The following is a 21,156-nucleotide window of genomic DNA, read 5'->3' as shown; positions in this document are numbered from 1 at the left end:
TTGTGCCACTTCCATGTGTCACAGTAACACAGTATGATGCCTCTAGGAGGGGGGAGGGCCATTTCCACAGAAATTTGTAGTCAGGATCCTCTCATGCAGTTTGCTGACGTCCAACTTTAGGCATTCAGTTGAGGTCGGACGTTTACATACACTCATCATGGGCATGAATGTTGTGTAATTTTGGGCTTCTAATGATGTCTTTGAACTGTCCTATTGTCAGGGCGGAATGATTGAGCAGCAAACATTAATGACGTTAAAAATCAAGAACTGGGTACACCAGTTTGAAATTCTGGATCTTCTCTAATCCACAGTGGGTAAAAATGATGCATACAGGTTCAAATATATACATACATTCACTTAAATCTTTTAGGAAGTGCTACTGAAGGTCCCATGATGTCTTAACATGACAAGGCCAAAGCTTATTACTATTAACTCTTAGTGATCATGATTGAATACAACTGGTATTTTCTCTTTGTCCATATAAAAAGGATGTGTTTGACAGCACTCATTGACCTGACCAATACTCAGAACGATGGGAAAGTCCAAGGAACTCCATGAAGATCTAACACGGTGAATTTTAGATTCACACAAGTTGGGAAGGTCTTTTGGAGCCATTTCTAAACAATTGGCCCAACCTGACCTTGCCTTATAGAGAACAAAAACTTTTCTAGAGAATCCTTGGGTACCACTGGAATTACGCTTTGACAATCTAATGGATATTTAGGAAGATTCAGAAGATGTATGCTACTTTCATCACGAGGGAACATCAGTTATGGCCCTTTTACACATAGTGCAAAGTTTGGACAAAAATGGCAAAATAGCACGAAACAGCGCACAAAACATCACACCAACGGGCAGGCGTGCACAAACCCGGTGCGAGAGTTTGTGCACTTGCCTATGTCTTTCGAGCAGGAACAGTGCCAGGTGCACCACATGGTGCCACTGTGGTATAAATAAAAAAATAAAACTAGCCGGTACCTGTGGAACCACATCATGCCGCTTATGTGGTATAAATAAAAAAAAAAAAAAACAGCCGGTACCTGTGGAACCACATTGCGCTGCTTATGTGGAATAAAAAAATAGAAAAACACACCACCCACTGGACGTGAACTCACCTTTCAAGATCTCTGATTACCAGTCAGCAACTTTACCACTGAGCTACAGAGCTGTTCTTTGAAAGTTGTGGAAATCTGCCTCATATCAGGAAGGACATGGAAGTATTACAAAAAAAAAAAATTAAAATCATACACCATATAAAAACACCGCATTTATCAAGCAATCAATACAAATATGAGCTGTTCTGTTCCTCTGTAGATGACCCAGGGACAACATTACACGGTTTGCACACGATTCCTGCGTCATGCGCACTAAGTGTGCACTTCGTCCAAACTTCGCACTATCAATCAATTTCAATCAATTTTATTTATATAGTGCCAAATCACAACAAACAGTTGCCCCAAGGCGCTTTATATTGTAAGGCAAGGCCATACAATAATTATGTAAAAACCCCAACGGTCAAAACGACCCCCTGTGAGCAAGCACTTGGCGACAGTGGGAAGGAAAAACTCCCTTTTAACAAGAAGAAACCTCCAGCAGAACCAGGCTCAGGGAGGGGCAGTCTTCTGCTGGGACTGGTTGGGGCTGAGGGAGAGAACCAGGAAAAAGACATGCTGTGGAGGGGAGCAGAGATCAATCACTAATGATTAAATGCAGAGTGGTGCATACAGAGCAAAAGGAGAAAGAAAATCATGGGAACCCCCCAGCAGTCTAAGTCTATAGCAGCATAACTAAGGGATAGTTCAGGGTCTCCTGATCCAGCCCTAACTATAAGCTTTAGCAAAAAGGAAAGTTTTAAGCCTAATCGTAAAAGTAGAGAGGGTGTCTATCTCCCTGATCTGAATTGGGAGCTGGTTCCACAGGAGAGGAGCCTGAAAGCTGAAGGCTCTGCCTCCCATTCTACTCTTACAAACCCTAGGAACTACAAGTATGCTTGCAGTCTGAGAGCGAAGCGCTCTATTGGGGTGATATGGTACTATGAGGTCCCTAAGATAAGATGGGACCATTATTCAAAACCTTATAAGTAAGAAGAAGAATTTTAAATTCTATTCTAGAATTAACAGGAAGCCAATGAAGAGAGGCCAATATGGGTGAGATATGTTCTCTCCTTCTAGTCCCCGTTAGTACTCTAGCTGCAGCATTTTGAATTAACTGAAGGCTTTTCAGGATACTTTTAGGACAACCTGATAATAATGAATTACAATAGTCCAGCCTAGAGGAAATAAATGCATGAATTAGTTTTTCAGCATCACTCTGAGACAAGACCTTTCTAATTTTAGAGATATTGCGTAAATGCAGAAAAGCAGTCCTACATATTTGTTTAATATGCGCATTGAATGACATATCCTGATCAAAAATGACTCCAAGATTTCTCACAGTATTACTAGAGGTCAGGGTAATGCCATCCAGAGTAAGGATCTGGTTAGACACCATGTTTCTAAGATTTGTGGGGCCAAGTACAATAACTTCAGTTTTATCTGAGTTTAAAAGCAGGAAATTAGAGGTCATCCATGTCTTTATGTCTGTAAGACAATCCTGCAGTTTAGCTAATTGGTATGTGTCCTCTGGCTTCATGGATAGATAAAGCTGGGTATCATCTGCGTAACAATGAAAATTTAAGCAATGCCGTCTAATAATACTGCCTAAGGGAAGCATGTATAAAGTGAATAAAATTGGTCCTAGCACAGAACCTTGTGGAACTCCATAATTAACCTTAGTCTGTGAAGAAGATTCCCCATTTACATGAACAAATTGTAATCTATTAGATAAATATGATTCAAACCACCGCAGCGCAGTGCCTTTAATACCTATGGCATGCTCTAATCTCTGTAATAAAATTTTATGGTCAACAGTATCAAAAGCAGCACTGAGGTCTAACAGAACAAGCACAGAGATGAGTCCACTGTCTGAGGCCATAAGAAGATCATTTGTAACCTTCACTAATGCTGTTTCTGTACTATGATGAATTCTAAAACCTGACTGAAACTCTTCAAATAGACCATTCCTCTGCAGATGATCAGTTAGCTGTTTTACAACTACCCTTTCAAGAATTTTTGAGAGAAAAGGAAGGTTGGAGATTGGCCTATAATTAGCTAAGATAGCTGGGTCAAGTGATGGCTTTTTAAGTAATGGTTTAATTACTGCCACCTTAAAATCCTGTGGTACATAGCCAACTAATAAAGATAGATTGATCATATTTAAGATCGAAGCATTAAATAATGGTAGGGCTTCCTTGAGCAGCCTGGTAGGAATGGGGTCTAATAGACATGTTGATGGTTTGGATGAAGTAACTAATGAAAATAACTCAGACAGAACAATCGGAGAGAAAGAGTCTAACCAAATACCGGCATCACTGAAAGCAGCCAAAGATAACAATATGTCTTTGGGATGGTTATGAGTAATTTTTTCTCTAATAGTTAAAATTTTATTAGCAAAGAAAGTCATGAAGTCATTACTAGTTACAGTTAAAGGAATACTCGGCTCAATAGAGCTCTGACTCTTTGTCAGCCTGGCTACAGTGCTGAAAAGAAACCTGGGGTTGTTCTTATTTTCTTCAATTAGTGATGAGTAGTAAGATGTCCTAGCTTTACGGTGGGCTTTTTTATAGAGCAACAGACTCTTTTTCCAGGCTAAGTGAAGATCTTCTAAATTAGTGAGACGCCATTTCCTCTCCAACTTACGGGTTATCTGCTTTAAGCTGCGAGTTTGTGAGTTATACCACAGAGTCAGGCACTTCTGATTTAAAGCTCTCTTTTTCAGAGGAGCTACAGCATCCAAAGTTGTCTTCAATGAGGATGTAAAACTATTGACGAGATACTCTATCTCACTTACAGAGTTCAGGTAGCTACTCTGCACTGTGTTGGTATATGGCATTAGAGAAGATAAAGAAGGAATCATATCCTTAAACCTAGTTACAGTGCTTTCTGAAAGACTTCTAGTGTAATGAAACTTATTCCCCACTGCTGGGTAGTCTATCAGAGTAAATGTAAATGTTATTAAGAAATGATCAGACAGAAGGGAGTTTTCAGGGAATACTGTTAAGTCTTCAATTTCCATACCATAAGTCAGAACAAGATCTAAGATATGATTAAAGTGGTGGGTGGACTCATTTACATTTTGAGCAAAGCCAATTGAGTCTAATAATAGATTAAATGCAGTGTTGAGGCTGTCATTCTCAGCATCTGTGTGGATGTTAAAATTGCCCACTATAATTATCTTATCTGAGCTAAGCACTAAGACAAAGGTCTGAAAATTCACAGAGAAACTCACAGTAACGACCAGGTGGACGATAGATAATAACAAATAAAACTGGTTTTTGGGACTTCCGATTTGGATTGACAAGACTAAGAGTCAAGCTTTCAAATGAATTAAAGCTCTGTCTGGGTTTTTGATTAATTAATAAGCTGGAATGGAAGATTGCTGCTAATCCTCCGCCTCGGCCCATGCTACGAGCATTATGGCAGTTAGTGTGACTCGGGGGTGTTGACTCATTTAAACTAACATATTCATCCTGCTGTTACCAGGTTTCTGTAAGGCAGAATAAATCAATATGTTGATCAATTATTATATCATTTACTAACAGGGACTTAGAAGAGAGAGACCTAATGTGTGAAGGGGCCCTTACATTATTTCCATGTGGTGTTTTTCTTTAAGCATGATCCAGCACAAAGGTAAACAAAACAAAAGGTGTTTAGGGATTTGAAAAATCCAAGAGAACACTCATGTGTCAACTGGCTGTGACAAATACCAGATGGTCCATAGATGTCTCCTTTCAGAAGGTGGGGATGGACTTGTCTGGGTGGCTGACAGTTAGTACCCACATTTGTACCTGATTTTTGATCAGGATATGTCATTCAAAGCGCATATTAAACAAATATGTAGGACTGCTTTTTCGCATTTACGCAATATCTCTAAAATTAGAAAGGTCTTGTCTCAGAGTGATGCTGAAAAACTAATTCATGCATTTATTTCCTCTAGGCTGGACTATTGTAATTCATTATTATCAGGTTGTCCTAAAAGTTCCCTGAAAAGCCTTCAGTTAATTCAAAATGCTGCAGCTAGAGTACTAACGGGGACTAGAAGGAGAGAGCATATCTCACCCATATTGGCCTCTCTTCATTGGCTTCCTGTTAATTCTAGAATAGAATTTAAAATTCTTCTTCTTACTTATAAGGTTTGAATAATCAGGTCCCATCTTATCTTAGGGACCTCATAGTACCATATCACCCCAATAGAGCGCTTCGCTCTCAGACTGCAGGCTTACTTGTAGTTCCTAGGGTTTGTAAGAGTAGAATGGGAGGCAGAGCCTTCAGCTTTCAGGCTCCTCTCCTGTGGAACCAGCTCCCAATTCAGATCAGGGAGACAGACACCCTCTCTACTTTTAAGATTAGGCTTAAAACTTTCCTTTTTGCTAAAGCTTATAGTTAGGGCTGGATCAGGTGACCCTGAACCATCCCTTAGTTATGCTGCTATAGACTTAGACTGCTGGGGGGTTCCCATGATGCACTTAGTGTTTCTTTCTCTTTTTGCTCTGTATGCACCACTCTGCATTTAATCATTAGTGATTGATCTCTGCTCCCCTCCACAGCATGTCTTTTTCCTGGTTCTCTCCCTCAGCCCCAACCAGTCCCAGCAGAAGACTGCCCCTCCCTGAGCCTGGTTCTGCTGGAGGTTTCTTCCTGTTAAAAGGGAGTTTTTCCTTCCCACTGTCGCCAAGTGCTTGCACACAGGGGGTCGTTTTGACCGTTGGGGTTTTTACGTAATTATTGTATGGCTTTGCCTTACAATATAAGGCACCTTGGGGCAACTGTTTGTTGTGATTTGGCGCTATATAAATAAAATTGATTGATTGATTGATTTCCTAGTGCAGTGGATGAGGAATGTTCCCAGGCCTGACCTGACCTTTTGGTAAAAATACAGTTCTGGGATCCTGATCAACCTGCACTCTATATTCCCACATCCCTACAGGATGAGATTTAAACACCACACCAGTCGCCACCTTGGTGGTTTACAGATAGCTGTATGTCTTTATAGTGGTACAACTGCTCATACTATCACAGTGCTGGATGCAGATTAACACCATAACCAGGACAGAACCATTTTGAGTTTAGCATTAGGGGTAGGTGGGATTTCATCCCGTGACCTTTTGGTTGGGAGAACAACTAGCTCTTCCCACAGAGTTATGATCTGGCCAGGATTATTACTAAAATATAATAATTTACTCCCAGTGCCAAAGACTGTCTTTACAAAAACAATTTAATAGTGTCATCCATTACTCATAAACAAACACATCAAAAATCACATACAGAGGATGTGATATAATGACACAGTAAACATTACATCAATATGATAAATCAGAAGACAACGTATAGATGGAGGATTATGTAAAATAATACTCAACGTTAGCAAATGTGAAGAACAAAAATGCACAGTAAGACGGCAAATAATTACCATGTGAAAACGAATGAGTTTTAAAAACCATATTGCTATAGTTAAGCACACAAAAAGTAATTTATTACCAATTCTTTGTGGCATACTCCAGATGTCACTAATGTTTGCTAAAATAATCAGAGCCCAGTTTTCATTCTGTACGCAATGCAAATTTCATTCACATTTAGCTTGATGTTTACAAAATACTGAAAAGAAATCAGAGAGGGTTAGCACCTGCGGCTAACTATTTAGCCTTAAACCTTCAAGTACTTTATTTCTCTTTGCAGTTTTATTGTTTAATCTTAGATATGAAATTATAGTGGATGAAATGTGGTTCTTAATAAATATGTCGTTTTACAGTTGTTTAATTGCAATCAAAACAAAACAAAGTTTCAGTTTTAGCACCTAAAGCTACTGTCCACCATTGCAGTGTCAATAGTTAATGACCTGAATCTCATCTGTTTTCATTCATTCATTTTCTATGCCGGAGCCAATGTCAGTAGTCACTGGGCAAGAAACGGGGTACATTCTGGACAGGCCGCCAGTCTGTGAGAGGGTCGACACATATAGACAAACTCAGTCACACTCACACATGTGGCCAATTTGGATTCACCAGTTCACCTAACCTGCATGTGGAAAAACTAACCCAGTCAGTAGAGGTATTTCAAGTAAAAGCAAATCCTGAAAATGTATGTTGTATTGCACTGTGTTGTATGTTGTAGTTTTATTTAATTAAGAATAAGAAAGTTTCCACTCTTCATGCAGATACAAATTAATCATTTGTATATTAGTCCATGAGCCAGTCATCAATATTGACCTAACCAGTAAGGGGACTAAATGACACTTAGAATCCAACCTCAGTGTACCATGGCCTACCCAAAAATGTATAATAGCCAATAGTGGTAGTTATAGCCAGGTAGGGGTCAATGAGGGGTTACACAGAGGTCAAAATATAAATATGCTCCAATCATGTTGAAAATTATACCACATTATTTGTCTGAACATAAAGATTGGGCTTACAGTTTGGGCTAAAAATGGAGTAATTTTGACTGTGCTGAATGTTTGGTCTCCAAAGTAAAGGTCAAACAATGTCGACGTCCATTGGATTTCATACAATGGCTGAGTGGATCCTTGTCATTTGATTGGTGCTTTGTATGTCACATGACATGGATTATTCGTCCCATTGTCGCATTTAGAGTGCAGTTTGGTTCCATTTAGAGTGCAATTTGGTTCCATACGTTTGGTACCATTGCATGCTTCTGCTGTGGCAATACCGAAAGAAAAATAAGAAGAAAAGAAGAGCTTCCACCACCACCAGCGCCATCCGAAATATTTGTACCATTGAACTCATCAACATTCATCCAATCCCATAACGTGATAACTAAGCATGGCAAACTATTCCTTTTTAAAACCCTGTTAACTCAACCAGTAATTTGCATCATTTTTTACAAAAATTTAAGTAACTTTAAATTTTGACCCCTGTACAAACTGAAACCGTCTTTTATCACCGTTCTTGCTGTTTTTACCCCATAACGCCATAACATTTAGTCATAGATAGTCCAAATTACACCTTTTTGGGATCTTAATGTTCAGACAAATAATGTGGTATAGTTTTCAATATGATTGGAGCATTTTTAAATCTTGACCTCTGTGTAACCCTTCATAGACCTCTACGTGGTTATAGCTACCACCCTGGCATGATATCATACATTTTTGAGTAGGCCATGACACACTGAGGCTGGATTATAAATGTTGTTTAGTCTCATTAAGTGGTACCGAAAACCTGCTTGGCCCGTGGACTATATACTGTATATATTTTGTATGTTTGTGCCAAGTTGGTTGTTGAGGGGTTTTTCAGGGTTCAGTGTCTGGCTCAAGGACACTTTGGTTTGTAGAAAACTTGCTCTAGTTTAATTAAATTGCTCCAATGTCATTTTTTATTATTGTCTGCAGGCATGCTGAAAGCTCGATGACACCCATCAATATACACTCACAAATTCTGACTCTTTTCAACTGGGGAAACAAGTATAGTACAGTGTAGACATGTGAGGCACCTGTCAGATTTGATTAGATTATTTATTTATTTATTTATTTTTGCTAGACACGTATTATGAGTTGCCCTCAATAATAATACTCAATAATGTAATTAAATGCAACTATTTTATTATAAACTGCAGGAGACAATCTAAATAACTCTAGTTTTATGGCATATAATAAAGAGCAGTTTTTAAGTTGAAATGTCAATTTTTATTTATATTTATTCAGAAATATTAGACAGCAATTTTTTGTTATTATTATTATTGTTGTTGTTGTTATTATTACTACTACCACTACTACCACTGCTACTACTACCACTACTACTACTACTACTACTACAGTATATTTTGCTTAATTAAGAAAAACTGAGCAGTACATAATATTTTTTTCTCAGAGGTATTGTTAAAATGTTCGATTCCCGTAAAAGCCAACTTTGAATTTGTGTGTGTGTGTAGATCTAAACATCCTTCTTGAAATCAGCTTCACTCCATGCTGGCTTTGATGAGGTATCCATTGAAGGTGATGTAGACATCTATGTCATCGCTGTAGATGGCGTTCTCCCTCTCCCTCTTGTACAGGCGGATCCACACCTCATCGCTCACCCTCAGCTCCAGCATCACGCTCTGACTCTGCATGATGGAGCGGTCACTGGGCTGGGCGTACAAGATCGCCTGCTCCAAGTCATTTTGCATGATGTGCATATAGGTCTCCTTGAAATTCCACGTGTGTATGTTGACGTTGAAGAAGTAGATACCTGGGATGTGACACAGGAATCTCCCCTTGAACATGTCAAAGTGATCATGAAGGTTGACGAACACTGTGTCGAACACTAGCACCTGGTAGTACTCCAGGCTGTGAAGGGACTTGCGGCGGCCGACGGAAAAGGCAGAATGCTGGACTTTGCAGGAGTCGCCTGGAATTCCTACCTCACCCTTAGTGCCTTTGGAGCCAGTGGGCCCCCTGGGGCCTGAAAACCCTTCCTGTCCAGTTTTGCCTGGCGTACCCCTCTCACCACGATCTCCTTTGTCACCTGGGAGATGTGATTTAACATGAGATAGTTAAAAAAAAATACATGTATAGGCTCACTGACATAAGACAAAAGAGCAAAAGGTGAAAGAATAATCTGTTATTCTATAAGCTGGGACACGATCACTAAAAAAAAAATACTGTTTCCTACTTTTTCAGTGAAATGCAAAATGATTTTAACTAATCAACAGGGACAGAGGTTGAATGGTCTGTTGGATTATGTCCACAAGAACTCAAAAATCTAATGTCAGATGGCAGAGGTGTTTGGCAATACTGATATCTCTGCAGGAGTAACAGATACATCAGGGCATGATACAGGGCATGATAGACATGTAATAAGATATTTATCACATATTACAACAAAAATAAACAAGAGCCATATTATTATCGTCAACACCATTTAATAACAACTCATTTACTCACTACACCAACAACGTTCATTCAACACTTGTGCTAATAATAAATAGCATAATACAGGAGATTTGATCTATATAATCATCAAAATAGTTAAAGAATAATCATACACATGAATCATGTAGAACGAATAACAGGTAAATCATGTAAATACAGTGAGGAAAATAAGTATTTGAACACCCTGCGATTTTGCAAGTTCTCCCACTTAGAAATCACGGAGGCGCCTGAAATTTTCATCTTAGGTGCATGTCCACTGTGAGAGACATAATCTAAAAAAAAATCCTTAAATCACAATGTATGATTTTTTTAATAATTTATTTGTATGTTACTGCTGCAAATAAGTATTTGACCCCCCTACCAATCAGCAAGAATTCTGGCTCACACAGACCTGTTAATTTTTCTTTAAGAAACCCTCTTATTCTGCACTCTTTACCTGTCTTAATTGCACCTGTTTGAACTTGTTACCTGTATAAAAGACACCTGTTCACACACTCAATCAATCACACGCCAACCTGTCCACCATAGCCAAGACCAAAGAGCTGTCTAAGGACACCAGGGACAAAACTGTAGACCTGCACAAGGCTGGGATGGACTACAGGACAACAGGCAAGCAGCTGGGTAGAAGACAACAACTGTTATGATCATTTATTAGAAAGTGGAAGAAACACAAGATGACTGTCAGTCTCCCTCGGTCTGGGATTCCATGTAAGATCTCACTTTGTGGGGTAAGGATGATTCTGAGAAAGCTCAAAACTACACAGGAGGACCTAGTCAATGACCTGAAGAGAGCTGGGACCACAGTCACAAAGATTACATTAGTAACACATGATGCTGTCATGGTTTAAAATCCTGCAGGGCAACAAGGTCCCCCTGCTCAAGCCAGCACTTGTCCAGGCCCGTTTGAAGTTCACCAGTGACCATCTGGATGATCCAGAGGAGGCATGGGAGAAGGTCATGTGGTCAGATGAGACCAGAATAGAGCTTTTTGGAATCAGCTCCACTTACCATGTTTAGAGGATGAGAACAACCCCAAGAAAACCATCCCAACTGTGAAGCATGGGGGTGGAAACATCATACTCTGGGGGTGCTCTTCTGCAAAGGGGACAGGACGACTGCACTGTATTGAAGGGAGGATGGACGGGTCATGTATTGCGAGATTTTGGCAAACAACTTCCTTCCCTCAGTGAGAGCATTGAAGATGGATCATGGCTGGGTCTTTCAGCATGACAGTGACCCCAAACACACAGCCAGGGCAACTAAGGAAGGGCTCCATAAGAAGCATTTCAAGGTCCTGGAGTGGCCTGGCCAGTCTCCAGACCTGAACTCAATAGAAAATCTTTGGAGGGAGCTGAAACTCCAAACCTGAAAGATCTGGAGAAGATCTGTATGGAGGAGTGGACCAAAATCCCTGCTGCAGTGTGAGCAAACCTGGTGAAAAACTACAGGAAATGTTTGACCTCTGTAATTGCAAACAAAGGCTACTGTACCAAATATTATCATTGATTTTCACAGGTGTTGAAATACTTATTTCCAGCAGTAACATACAAATAAATTATTTAAAAAAAATCATACATTGTGATTTCCGGATTTTTTTAAATTTTTTTTATTTTTTTAGATTATGTCTCTCACAATGGACATGCACCTAAGATGAAAATTTCAGACCCCTCCATGATTTCTAAGTGGGAGAACTTGCAAAATCGCAGGGTGTTCAAATACTTATTTTCCTCACTGTATGTAAATTATGGAATGTTCTTGTCTTTCTATAAAGTCATGAGTGTCCTCTTCACGAACTTCTTGGTGTCTCAACTTCAATATGAGACTCAAGTTGTATAATTCTACCTGCTGGGGAGGCTAAAACTCTCTCATCTTGATCAGACATCTTGGTTAAATGAAATTATCTGGATGCTGTATCAATAGCCTGCAGCAAAACCTATGTACACCACTGACATGTAAATTTAACATTTAGTGCACTCCTATTTGCACCACCCTCATCTACACAAATTTAATGTATAATTTTAAATGCAATATGACTGCCTCTGCTTTAACCGGGTCAAATTCGAAAAGCCTTCTGATAAAGTCAGATTTCACTGCAAAATATTTGATCCAAACTAGCAATATTTTGAAGTTTCTTACCGCATAAACTGCCCACACCATGCCAAAATGCAATATGGCTGCCTCGGGTGGTGCATATTGCGTGATATGGATGCGTAATATACACCAGGTGGTGCAAATTACACATCCATATCGTGCATTATTATCACTTCCTGAGGTGTTGCTGGGCTGGTAGCATAGATTTACATTTACGCTGCCTGTCAGTACCTGTGATGATGTCATATCATGCGCAACCCAAGAACTGTCTGCAGATGATAACATGAAAAGGCGAGAAGTGTGTGTTGGACCCAATATGGATATTCTGGATGATTTTATCATGGATAGTATGACAATGAACAGCAGCCAAAGCAGCCAGCTTGATGAGGATGCCCTGCCGAATTTGGAGAGCAGCGCGGTACCAGCCAACACGACAAAAGTTAAAGTGAGCCAACTTTTTATGTACAGGTTTGTTGGGTGTCGTGCGTTTTGAAATGACATTAAATATTGTTAATGTGATTCCTCGTCTAACTCGGGCGAATATCGGTCATTCTGGGCAACTGAGCATGGACGGAGGGACTCTGAAAATGCATACCGCCCTCCAAAAACATGTTATTGTATTCATATGCACCATGTAGTGCATATTGTGCATCCATATCTCTGGTGTATATAGCCAGTTCGGGATCCTGCACTTGTCACCAGGGTAACACAAAATGGGGTGTGTCATTGGTGTGACCGAGAAATGGGGCTCCTGATACAAAGACTGGCATTCTCAAAGTCTTTTTTTGTATCACCCTGTTTTAAGATTTGTATTGCCCCGATTTTAGTGCCACAGTTTCCAGGGCAGTAAAATTGATAGGAAAAGTGTATGATTTATCAACCCTATTTTTTCTTGTATCTCATGAGGGCTGGTTTATGAGTACAGGGTAGATTTTTGTTGTAATAAATGATAAAGACCATAACATTACTAAAATGAGGAAACAGTGTTGCAACGCAATGACAGCATTTACCAATTATAAACTGCAACTGGATTTCTCACATACACACACAAAGACTAATGATTCAACAGATTCTAGCTAAATTTATTGGCTGTGATCATAAAGCTATATTTTATCAACTGATATTTCATAAATACTATAACGAAATAAACCTATTAAAATAGTTAGCGATTGTTATTTAGGATATTTTATATACTTCATTAATTTAAAATATATATATATATTTTAAGTATTTTTTATTTTGAGGAATATCAGCTTGATTACAGTGGCTTCATCCAAGGGGATTGTGCAAGTGCCTTCACAATACCCATGGATACTACAACAACGAAGCTGTAATACTGGTCTGCTCAAAGGAAATCCAGATTGCTTTGATTCTAATGAACTACAATAGATGGCTGCTTGAGTATTTTAAATGCAACTTGAATGCACATTATTTTAACATTATTTGTTACAATTTGTTAATAATTGTTTCTGCATAACTGAGCCTGTTGGGAAAGTGTAATGACATGGACCCACAACAGGGGGCGTAAATGAACGGACAATAGATGAGCCAAAATACAACACTTTTACTGTTGTGAAACGTGCACAACGAGAATACAGACAAACACAGAATTTGGATTACAATCAAAATATACAAGGTGACGAGTGGGCAGGCTCGAGGATAGGAGACGTCCGTCCCGAGAAGAACCGGAACCCACATGATTTCCACCGCCACCGAACCCGAAGGATACTGGAGCCGCCAAGTCGTGAGTCCCCCCAGGTGGTCACCGTCTCCGACTGTCGGATCTGGTACTGCTGGCAGGAAGCAGAGGAACAGATATAATGAGGGTGTGAAAACACACCCAGTAAACAGTCAGCTTAGAACAATGGTTTCTGTTAAGGTAGGAAAGACACCTCCACCTTCGAAACAAGTACACAGTACGTGCAGAGCCTGAAGAAGTACTTATCAGGTTTGGTGTGAGGAGTGAATAGCGTCGACTCCTCCACAATCCGCAAACCCCAGCTCCGGCTGAGAGTAATCAACAGGTAAGTCTGCAAAAGTTTCAAACACAGATTACGTGCGTTCGGCACAATACGGCTGAGAGTTTTACCTCGTAGGTAGACGATATCTCGGCGACGAGGTGGAGATGTCGTCCGGCTTTTGTAGTGTGGGTGATGACCTGGTGATCGGTGACAGCTATCGTAGTTGATGAGTGACAGCTGTCACTCCCGGCTGTTCCTGTGAGGCGGCAGCGCTCTCTCGTGCCTGAAGCCCGCACTTCAGGCAGGGCGCCCTTTGGTAGCGGGCCAGCAGTACCTCCTCTTCAGCGGCCCACACAACAGAGCCTGAACTGGTACCACAAGGAACTCTGTAAATATTGAAGGTTTTTCTTCCCTATTTAGTGAGAAATTCCCACAATACTCTTTCAGTTCTGTTGTTGTGCCATATTTGACCTGGAGTGCAGTTCGGTGTAATTGCACTGTGTGTACTGGCACCTTTGAGGATGGTCATATTGATGTAAGTGTGGACCTCAGTTGCACGGCTGAACCCTCCTCTGGGAGCTGCCGTGTCCTCGCTTGACTCCAAATGATCACAGCAGCGTCTGCAGGCAACAGGAGGAGCAGTGGGGGGAGGTACCATGGCCACCAGGGAGAAGAGGAAGAGGAGGAGAAGTATAACCAACATAGCTGTGCCTGCAGCAAGAGCAAATGATTCACATGATCAGAGAACCCCTCAAAGCTTCAGAGGTTTTAGCTCTTTGGTGTCATTCCCATTGGTGAGACCAGATGGATCCATCACTGATTTCCTTCTGCTTGACTCAGTGTGATTCAAAGCAGAGAAGTGTAAATGTGAGGCTATGCCGAACACATAAAAGAGATTATTACAAATAAGAATGCTGGAATGTTAAACGTGCTCAAAATTTAAAAAGTCAAGTTAATGCCGGTGTCGCAGACTGAACGGTCCTTCTCTAAAAATTGGTCCGCCTTTTGCATCTGTGCATGTGTCATTTTGGAGCTCTGCTGCTCGTCTAATACAGAGTATTTTCACTCAAAGCGATCAAATGGATTAACGGGATTATTAACCATCAGTTGACAAGGTAAAACCTCTTAAATCATTCTAAAGTCAGTTTTAAGCAGAAACGAGGCCATTTTAAGCAGAAACTCTGCGAAATTCCGTGACGCTTTGAAATGGCTGATGCACGGCAAACGCATCAGCTTGCAGCTCATTTAGCCGTAGCACTCTGATCGCTTTCTCCCGCCTTTTATGATGAAATAATGCTGAATTTATGTGCAAATGATTGTTGTACTAAAGCTTCAGATATATGTCACTGAGATAGATGATGACTGGAGTGCAGTTTGAAGCAGAAACGAGGTTTTAATCTGTGAACCGCAGCTAATGACACATGCAGATGCAAAATCGTCCGATTTTTAGGGGGGACCGTTCAGTCTGCAACATCGGATACTAAAGTGATACAATGGTCATTGCAACATTCAAAAATACTATTTGTTACTTTCATTAAATACCAACATTATGGTTTCATTATGTCATAAAGAAAACTGAACGCAACATGGGCAGAGGTAATAATCCTACCCACCTCTATCTCTGTCCTAGAGAGAATGTGTGTGTGTGTGTGTGTGTGTGTGTGTGTGTGTGTGTGTGTGTGTGTGTGTGTGTGTGTGTGTGTGTGTGTGTGTGTGTGTGTGTGTGTGTGTGTGTGTGTGTGTGTGCATGTGTGTGTGTGTGTGTTACAGAACTACACTGGCTTATCATCACTGTTGATAAACAGGGGTCCAGATATAGAATTTTGTTACATATGTCACAGAAGTTTAAAACCACCTGTTCCAGACTGAAATTTTACTTATGGCAGGATTGGTTCTACATGCACAATCACAAAACTGTGGAACTTTGGGGATATTTAGAGTCCTTACCACATGTGACTGGAAAAAGTACAGGAGAGGAAAAGAATTGTGCACAATACAACCCCTTTAAAGAGCGACTTCTCAGGAAACGGAAGACAGATGATAAGAAGCTCAACTCTTCCTTCCTTCAAAGTAATCCATGAATGTTTGACTTTTAGCATCCGTAAACAGCAGATAAATAGACACGGACGATCACATAACTTCCGCCCTCCTCTGTGGCTGCTAAAATGATCAGACAGTAAACACACTGTCTGGGAGGGTTTGTGCACAAATCCTAGATTGTAGTTGAATAAATCTCACCTTTTTTTACGTCTTACTGCTGCAGTCCACTGAGGATAGAAAATTCCTGAGTCAATCTGTTTGAGCGATGGGTTGGTTTTTATACACAGCAAAGAAAAAAAATAGTGTTGGACCTCTTCCCTCAGATCCTTTTTGAAATCCGGCAACAACTGTCTGCTTCACAGTCCAGTATGAAAATGTAATAGCTGCTTAAAATCCGCAGGTGCTCCGATTACTGCAAAAAAAGAACTTATCCAAAGCAGAAAAGGGACAAAGTGTAATTCGGAAAAGCCTTTTTGCAGAATGTTGTGATCCAGTTTGGTGCAGTAACATGAAGGAAGCTGCACCTTATTCCCTCTTAGGGTTGTGCTTTTCCGCTGGGCTGAATTCCTGCACTGCTGCTGGCTCTCATTTTGTGCAGCTGCAAAGAAACAGGCCCAGTAATGTGCAAAAACACAACATAAAGTTTCATGTGTTTTTTTATATGAGACACAGATGTGTCTCCAACCTTACTTTAACTCAAAAATTGCTAACTTTAGATTGAAGACTACAGAGAAAGATCTAAAAAAAAAAATGTATGAATAAAGAATATGTAAGAAACAGTGATCTTTTTGGACAATTATATAGCATTGTGAACGCATTTTAGGCACATTTTAGGCACATTAAATGTAATTAAAATAGGGACAAGCTGCAAAATATCTCATATGTGCAACCACTTTTCACCATCAGAAATACACTAGCAGGGTACCTGGATGCTGCCCGGGTGTCAGATCTCATAGATAGATGTGATTGCTTCAACTTGACAGTACAGTTGCTAGGCAACTCCCCCTACTCCACTCTGCTATGATATAAAATCAAGTCCATAAGTATTTGGAAATTTGCCCATCCCGGTATGCTTATTATGTGACTGGGTGCTCGGCAACCAGTGCTGTAGTTGGCATTGATTAAAACCATCAAAAGCATCAGTGATGGAATTGAGCCACATTAAAACCGCTTTTAATTTCTCTCACTGACCTTTGATCTTGACGGATCAACAGTGTTTTCACAGTTACTTTATTAGTTACTTTTTCCAGTTACATTTTACAATTACTTCATACAGTTACTTCATTAGTAGCTGAGGACAAGTTATCGGCAGCTACTGAATGTAACTAATAAAGTAACTAGTAATCTAATGTGGTTATTTTTAAGATTGAGTAATCAGCAAAGTAAAGTGACTGTATAAAGTAACTAAAAAGTAACTAATAAAGTAACTAGTAATCTAATGTGGTTATTTTTAAGATTAACCACAACTAACTATTAACTATTAGTTACTTTGCTGATTACTCAAGAGTAACCAAGTAAGATTACTAGTTACATTATTAGTTACATTGCATATTAGTTACAAGTTGTTGGCAGCTGCTAATAAAGTGACTGTATAAAGTAACTAAAAACGTAACTAATAAAGTAACTTTTCAAAGTGTGGCAACACTGTTTGCTGATTACTCAATCTTAAGAATAACCAAGTCAGATTACTAGTTACCTTATTAGTTACATTATGTATTAGTTACAAGTTGTTGGCAGCTGCTAATGAAGAAACTGTACAAGGTAACTGTATAAAGTAACTAAAAAGTAACTAATAAAGTAACTTTTCAAAGTAACTGGCAACACTGCTGAGCAATACTTTTATCAAGTTACCATCTGAGCTAATGTTTGCTAACCATTTGGACGAGGATAGACAGATAGGAAGGAAAGAAGGAAGGAAGGAAGGGTGGGGATGTATTTGTGTGGGAGGGGTTGCCACAGTAAACTGTTGCTAAGCATCAGGACAGTTATAGGTGGATATGCTTTCACATACATCTGGCTTTTATATATTTTTAGATGATTAAACTAGACAAAGCTGTTGGGTTCTTTTCTATTCTGCCTATAATTCCTATAATTTAGCTTTAAACATGTTATTAATCATCCTTGTTGTCTGCAGAAAATGCACTTTAGAAACTTTATTGCTGTTAGAAGACGTGCTTTTCTGTCACAGAACATCAGGGGTCGATCCGAGCCATTCTTCATGCACATGTGTAACACGAGCACAGATGTTGAACATTACTGCCTTGGTTCAGAATGTTATTCCTGTACTTTTCTTTCCAGTGTAAGTTGCACTAAGGCTCATCTGAACCCACCTGATAAGAGTTGATTGTGTCATCCTGTGGACATTTACCATCTGCTCTTCATTCCTCAGTGCACAACCTTAAAACCACAGCTGTCTCCCTGAAGCTTGTAATTTTCTTGTTTTAAGAGCATTGGTCACTCTGCAGGTTGTCACTCAGTATAATCTTGAAAGCATGTTAATAAGTATGCCCTTTGACCACTGTGTGCTGACAGCCAAAATGCACAGTTCATAATATAACATGCTGAATCAGTCAAATGAAAGCTAAAAGTAAATGTTGAGCAGAGATTTCTGGGAAAATCTGAACACACCTCCCATCAAACGATCTCACATTTCTAACTGATAAATGTTTTGGTGATTTAATTGTGCTGCAGAAATGTTTAAAGTGTCCACCAGACAATCAAACCTACAACCCCAATTCCAATGAAGTTTGGACGTTGTGAAAAATGTAAATAAAAATAGAATACAATGATTTGCAAATCCTCTTCAACCTATATTCAATTGAATACACCACAAAGACAAGATATTTAATGTTCAAACTGATAAACTTTATTGTTTTTGTGCAAATATTTGCTAATTTTGAAATGGATGCCTGCAACACGTTTCAAAAAAGTTGGGACGGGGCAACAAAAGACTGGGAAAGGTGATGAATGCTCAAAGAACACCTACACTCAACAAAAATATAAATGCAACACTTTTGGTTTTGCTCCCATTTTGTATGAGATGAACTCAAAGATCTAAAACTTTTTCCACATACACAATATCACCATTTCCCTCAAATATTGTTCACAAACCAGTCTAAATCTGTGATAGTGAGCACTTCTCCTTTGCAGAGGTAATCCATCCCACCTCACAGGTGTGCCATATCAAGATGCTGATTAGACACCATGATTAGTGCACAGGTGTGCCTTAGACTGCCCACAATAAAAGGCCACTCTGAAAGGTGCAGTTTTATCACACAGCACAATGCCACAGATGTCGCAAGATTTGAGGGAGCGTGCAGTTGGCTTGCTGACAGCAGGAATGTCAACCAGAGCTGTTGCTCGTGTATTGAATGTTCATTTCTCTACCATAAGCCGTCTCCAAAGGCGTTTCAGAGAATTTGGCAGTACATCCAACCAGCCTCACAACCGCAGACCACGTGTAACCACACCAGCCCAGGACCTCCACATCCAGCATGTTCACCTCCAAGATCGTCTGAGACCAGCCACTCGGACAGCTGCTGAAACAATCGGTTTGCATAACCAAAGAATTTCTGCACAAACTGTCAGAAACCATCTCAGGGAAGCTCATCTGCATGCTCGTCGTCCTCATCGGGGTCTCGACCTGACTCCAGTTCGTCGTCGTAACCGACTTGAGTGGGCAAATGCTCACATTTGCTGGCGTGTGGCACATTGGAGAGGTGTTCTCTTCATGGATGGCAAAGGAGATGTGTTGCACTGCATGAGGCAAATGGTGGTCACACCAGATACTGACTGGTATCCCCCCCCCCCCCCCCCCCCCAAAAAAACAAAACTGCCCCTTTCAGGAGTGGCCTTTTATTGTGGGCAGTCTAAGCACACCTGTGCACTAATCATGGTGTCTAATCAGCATCTGGATATGGCACACATGTGAGGTGGATGGATATCTCAGTGAAGGAGAAGTGCTCACTATCACAGATTTAGACTGGTTTGTGAACAATATTTGAGGGAAATGATGATATTGTGTATGTGGAAAAAGTTTTAGATCTTTGAGTTCGTCTCATACAAAATGGGAGCAAAACCAAAAGTGTTGCGTTTATATTTTTGTTGAGTATAATTGGAAACAGGTGAGTGTCATGATTGGTTATAAAAAGGAGCATCCCCAAAAGTCTCAGCCATTCACAAGCAAAGATGGGGCGAGGATCACCACTTTGTGAACAACTGCATGAAAAAATAGTCCAACAGTTTAAGAACAATGTTTCTCAATGTTCAATTGCAAGGAATTTAGGGTTTCCATCATCTACAGTCCATAATATAATCAGAAGATTCAGAAAATCTGGAGAACGTTTGAAATGTAAGAGGCAAGGCTGAAAACCAACATTGAATGCGCATGACCTTCAATCCCTCAGGTGGCACTGCAGACATCATTGTGTAAAGGATCTTACCGCGTGGGCTGCAGGAACACTTCAGAAAACCATTGTCAGTTAACACAGTTCATCGCTACATCTACAAGTGCAAATTAAAACTCTACCATGCAAAGTGAAAGCCATACATCAATAACATCCAGAAACACTGCCGCCTTCTCTGGGCCCGAGCTCATTTGAAATGGACAGACGCAAAGTCTGATGAGTCCACATTTCAAATTGTTTTTGGAAATCATGGAAGTCGTGTCCTCTGGACAAAAGAGGAAAAAGACCATCCAGATTGTTACCAGCGCAAAGTTCAAAAGCCAGCATCTGTGATGGTATGGGGGTGTGTTAGTGCCCACGGCATGGACAACTTTACACATCTGTGATGGCAACATCAATGCTGAAAGGTACATCCAGATTTTTGAGCAACACATGCTGCCATCCAAGCAACGTCTTTTTCAGGGACGTCCCTGCTTATTTCAGCAAGACAATGCCAAGCCACATTCTGCACGTGTTACAACAGCGTGGCTTCATAGTGAAAGAGTGCGGGTACTAGACTGGCCTGCCTGCAGTCCAGACCTGTCGCCCATTGAAAATGTATGGCACATTATGAAGCGCAAAATACAACGGAGACCCCAGACTGTTCAACAACTGAAGTCGTACATAAGCAAGAATGGGAAAGAATTCCACCTACAAAG

At 40.2% G+C, this 21,156-nt stretch overlaps 1 protein-coding gene across 1 annotated transcript; it reads right to left on the bottom strand.

Annotated features, from left to right (window-relative positions):
* Positions 1-8,045: 8,045 nt before the first annotated feature.
* c1qtnf6a (C1q and TNF related 6a) lies at positions 8,046-16,555 on the bottom strand. Its single transcript, XM_034190213.1, has 3 exons — positions 16,251-16,555; positions 14,526-14,723; positions 8,046-9,553 (listed from the first exon to the last, which is right to left on the bottom strand). Exons 2-3 carry the CDS (start codon positions 14,713-14,715, stop codon positions 9,006-9,008), a joined length of 738 nt encoding a protein of 245 aa, XP_034046104.1. The 5' UTR covers positions 14,716-14,723; positions 16,251-16,555; the 3' UTR covers positions 8,046-9,005.
* Between the last annotated feature and the right edge of the window lie 4,601 nt (positions 16,556-21,156).

Source organism: Thalassophryne amazonica, chromosome 16 (assembly GCF_902500255.1).
Source record: "Thalassophryne amazonica chromosome 16, fThaAma1.1, whole genome shotgun sequence".
In the NCBI taxonomy this organism is placed as follows: domain Eukaryota; kingdom Metazoa; phylum Chordata; class Actinopteri; order Batrachoidiformes; family Batrachoididae; genus Thalassophryne; species Thalassophryne amazonica.
The sequence above is the reverse complement of the archived record's forward strand: the minus strand, read 5'-3'. Positions and strand labels throughout refer to the sequence as shown.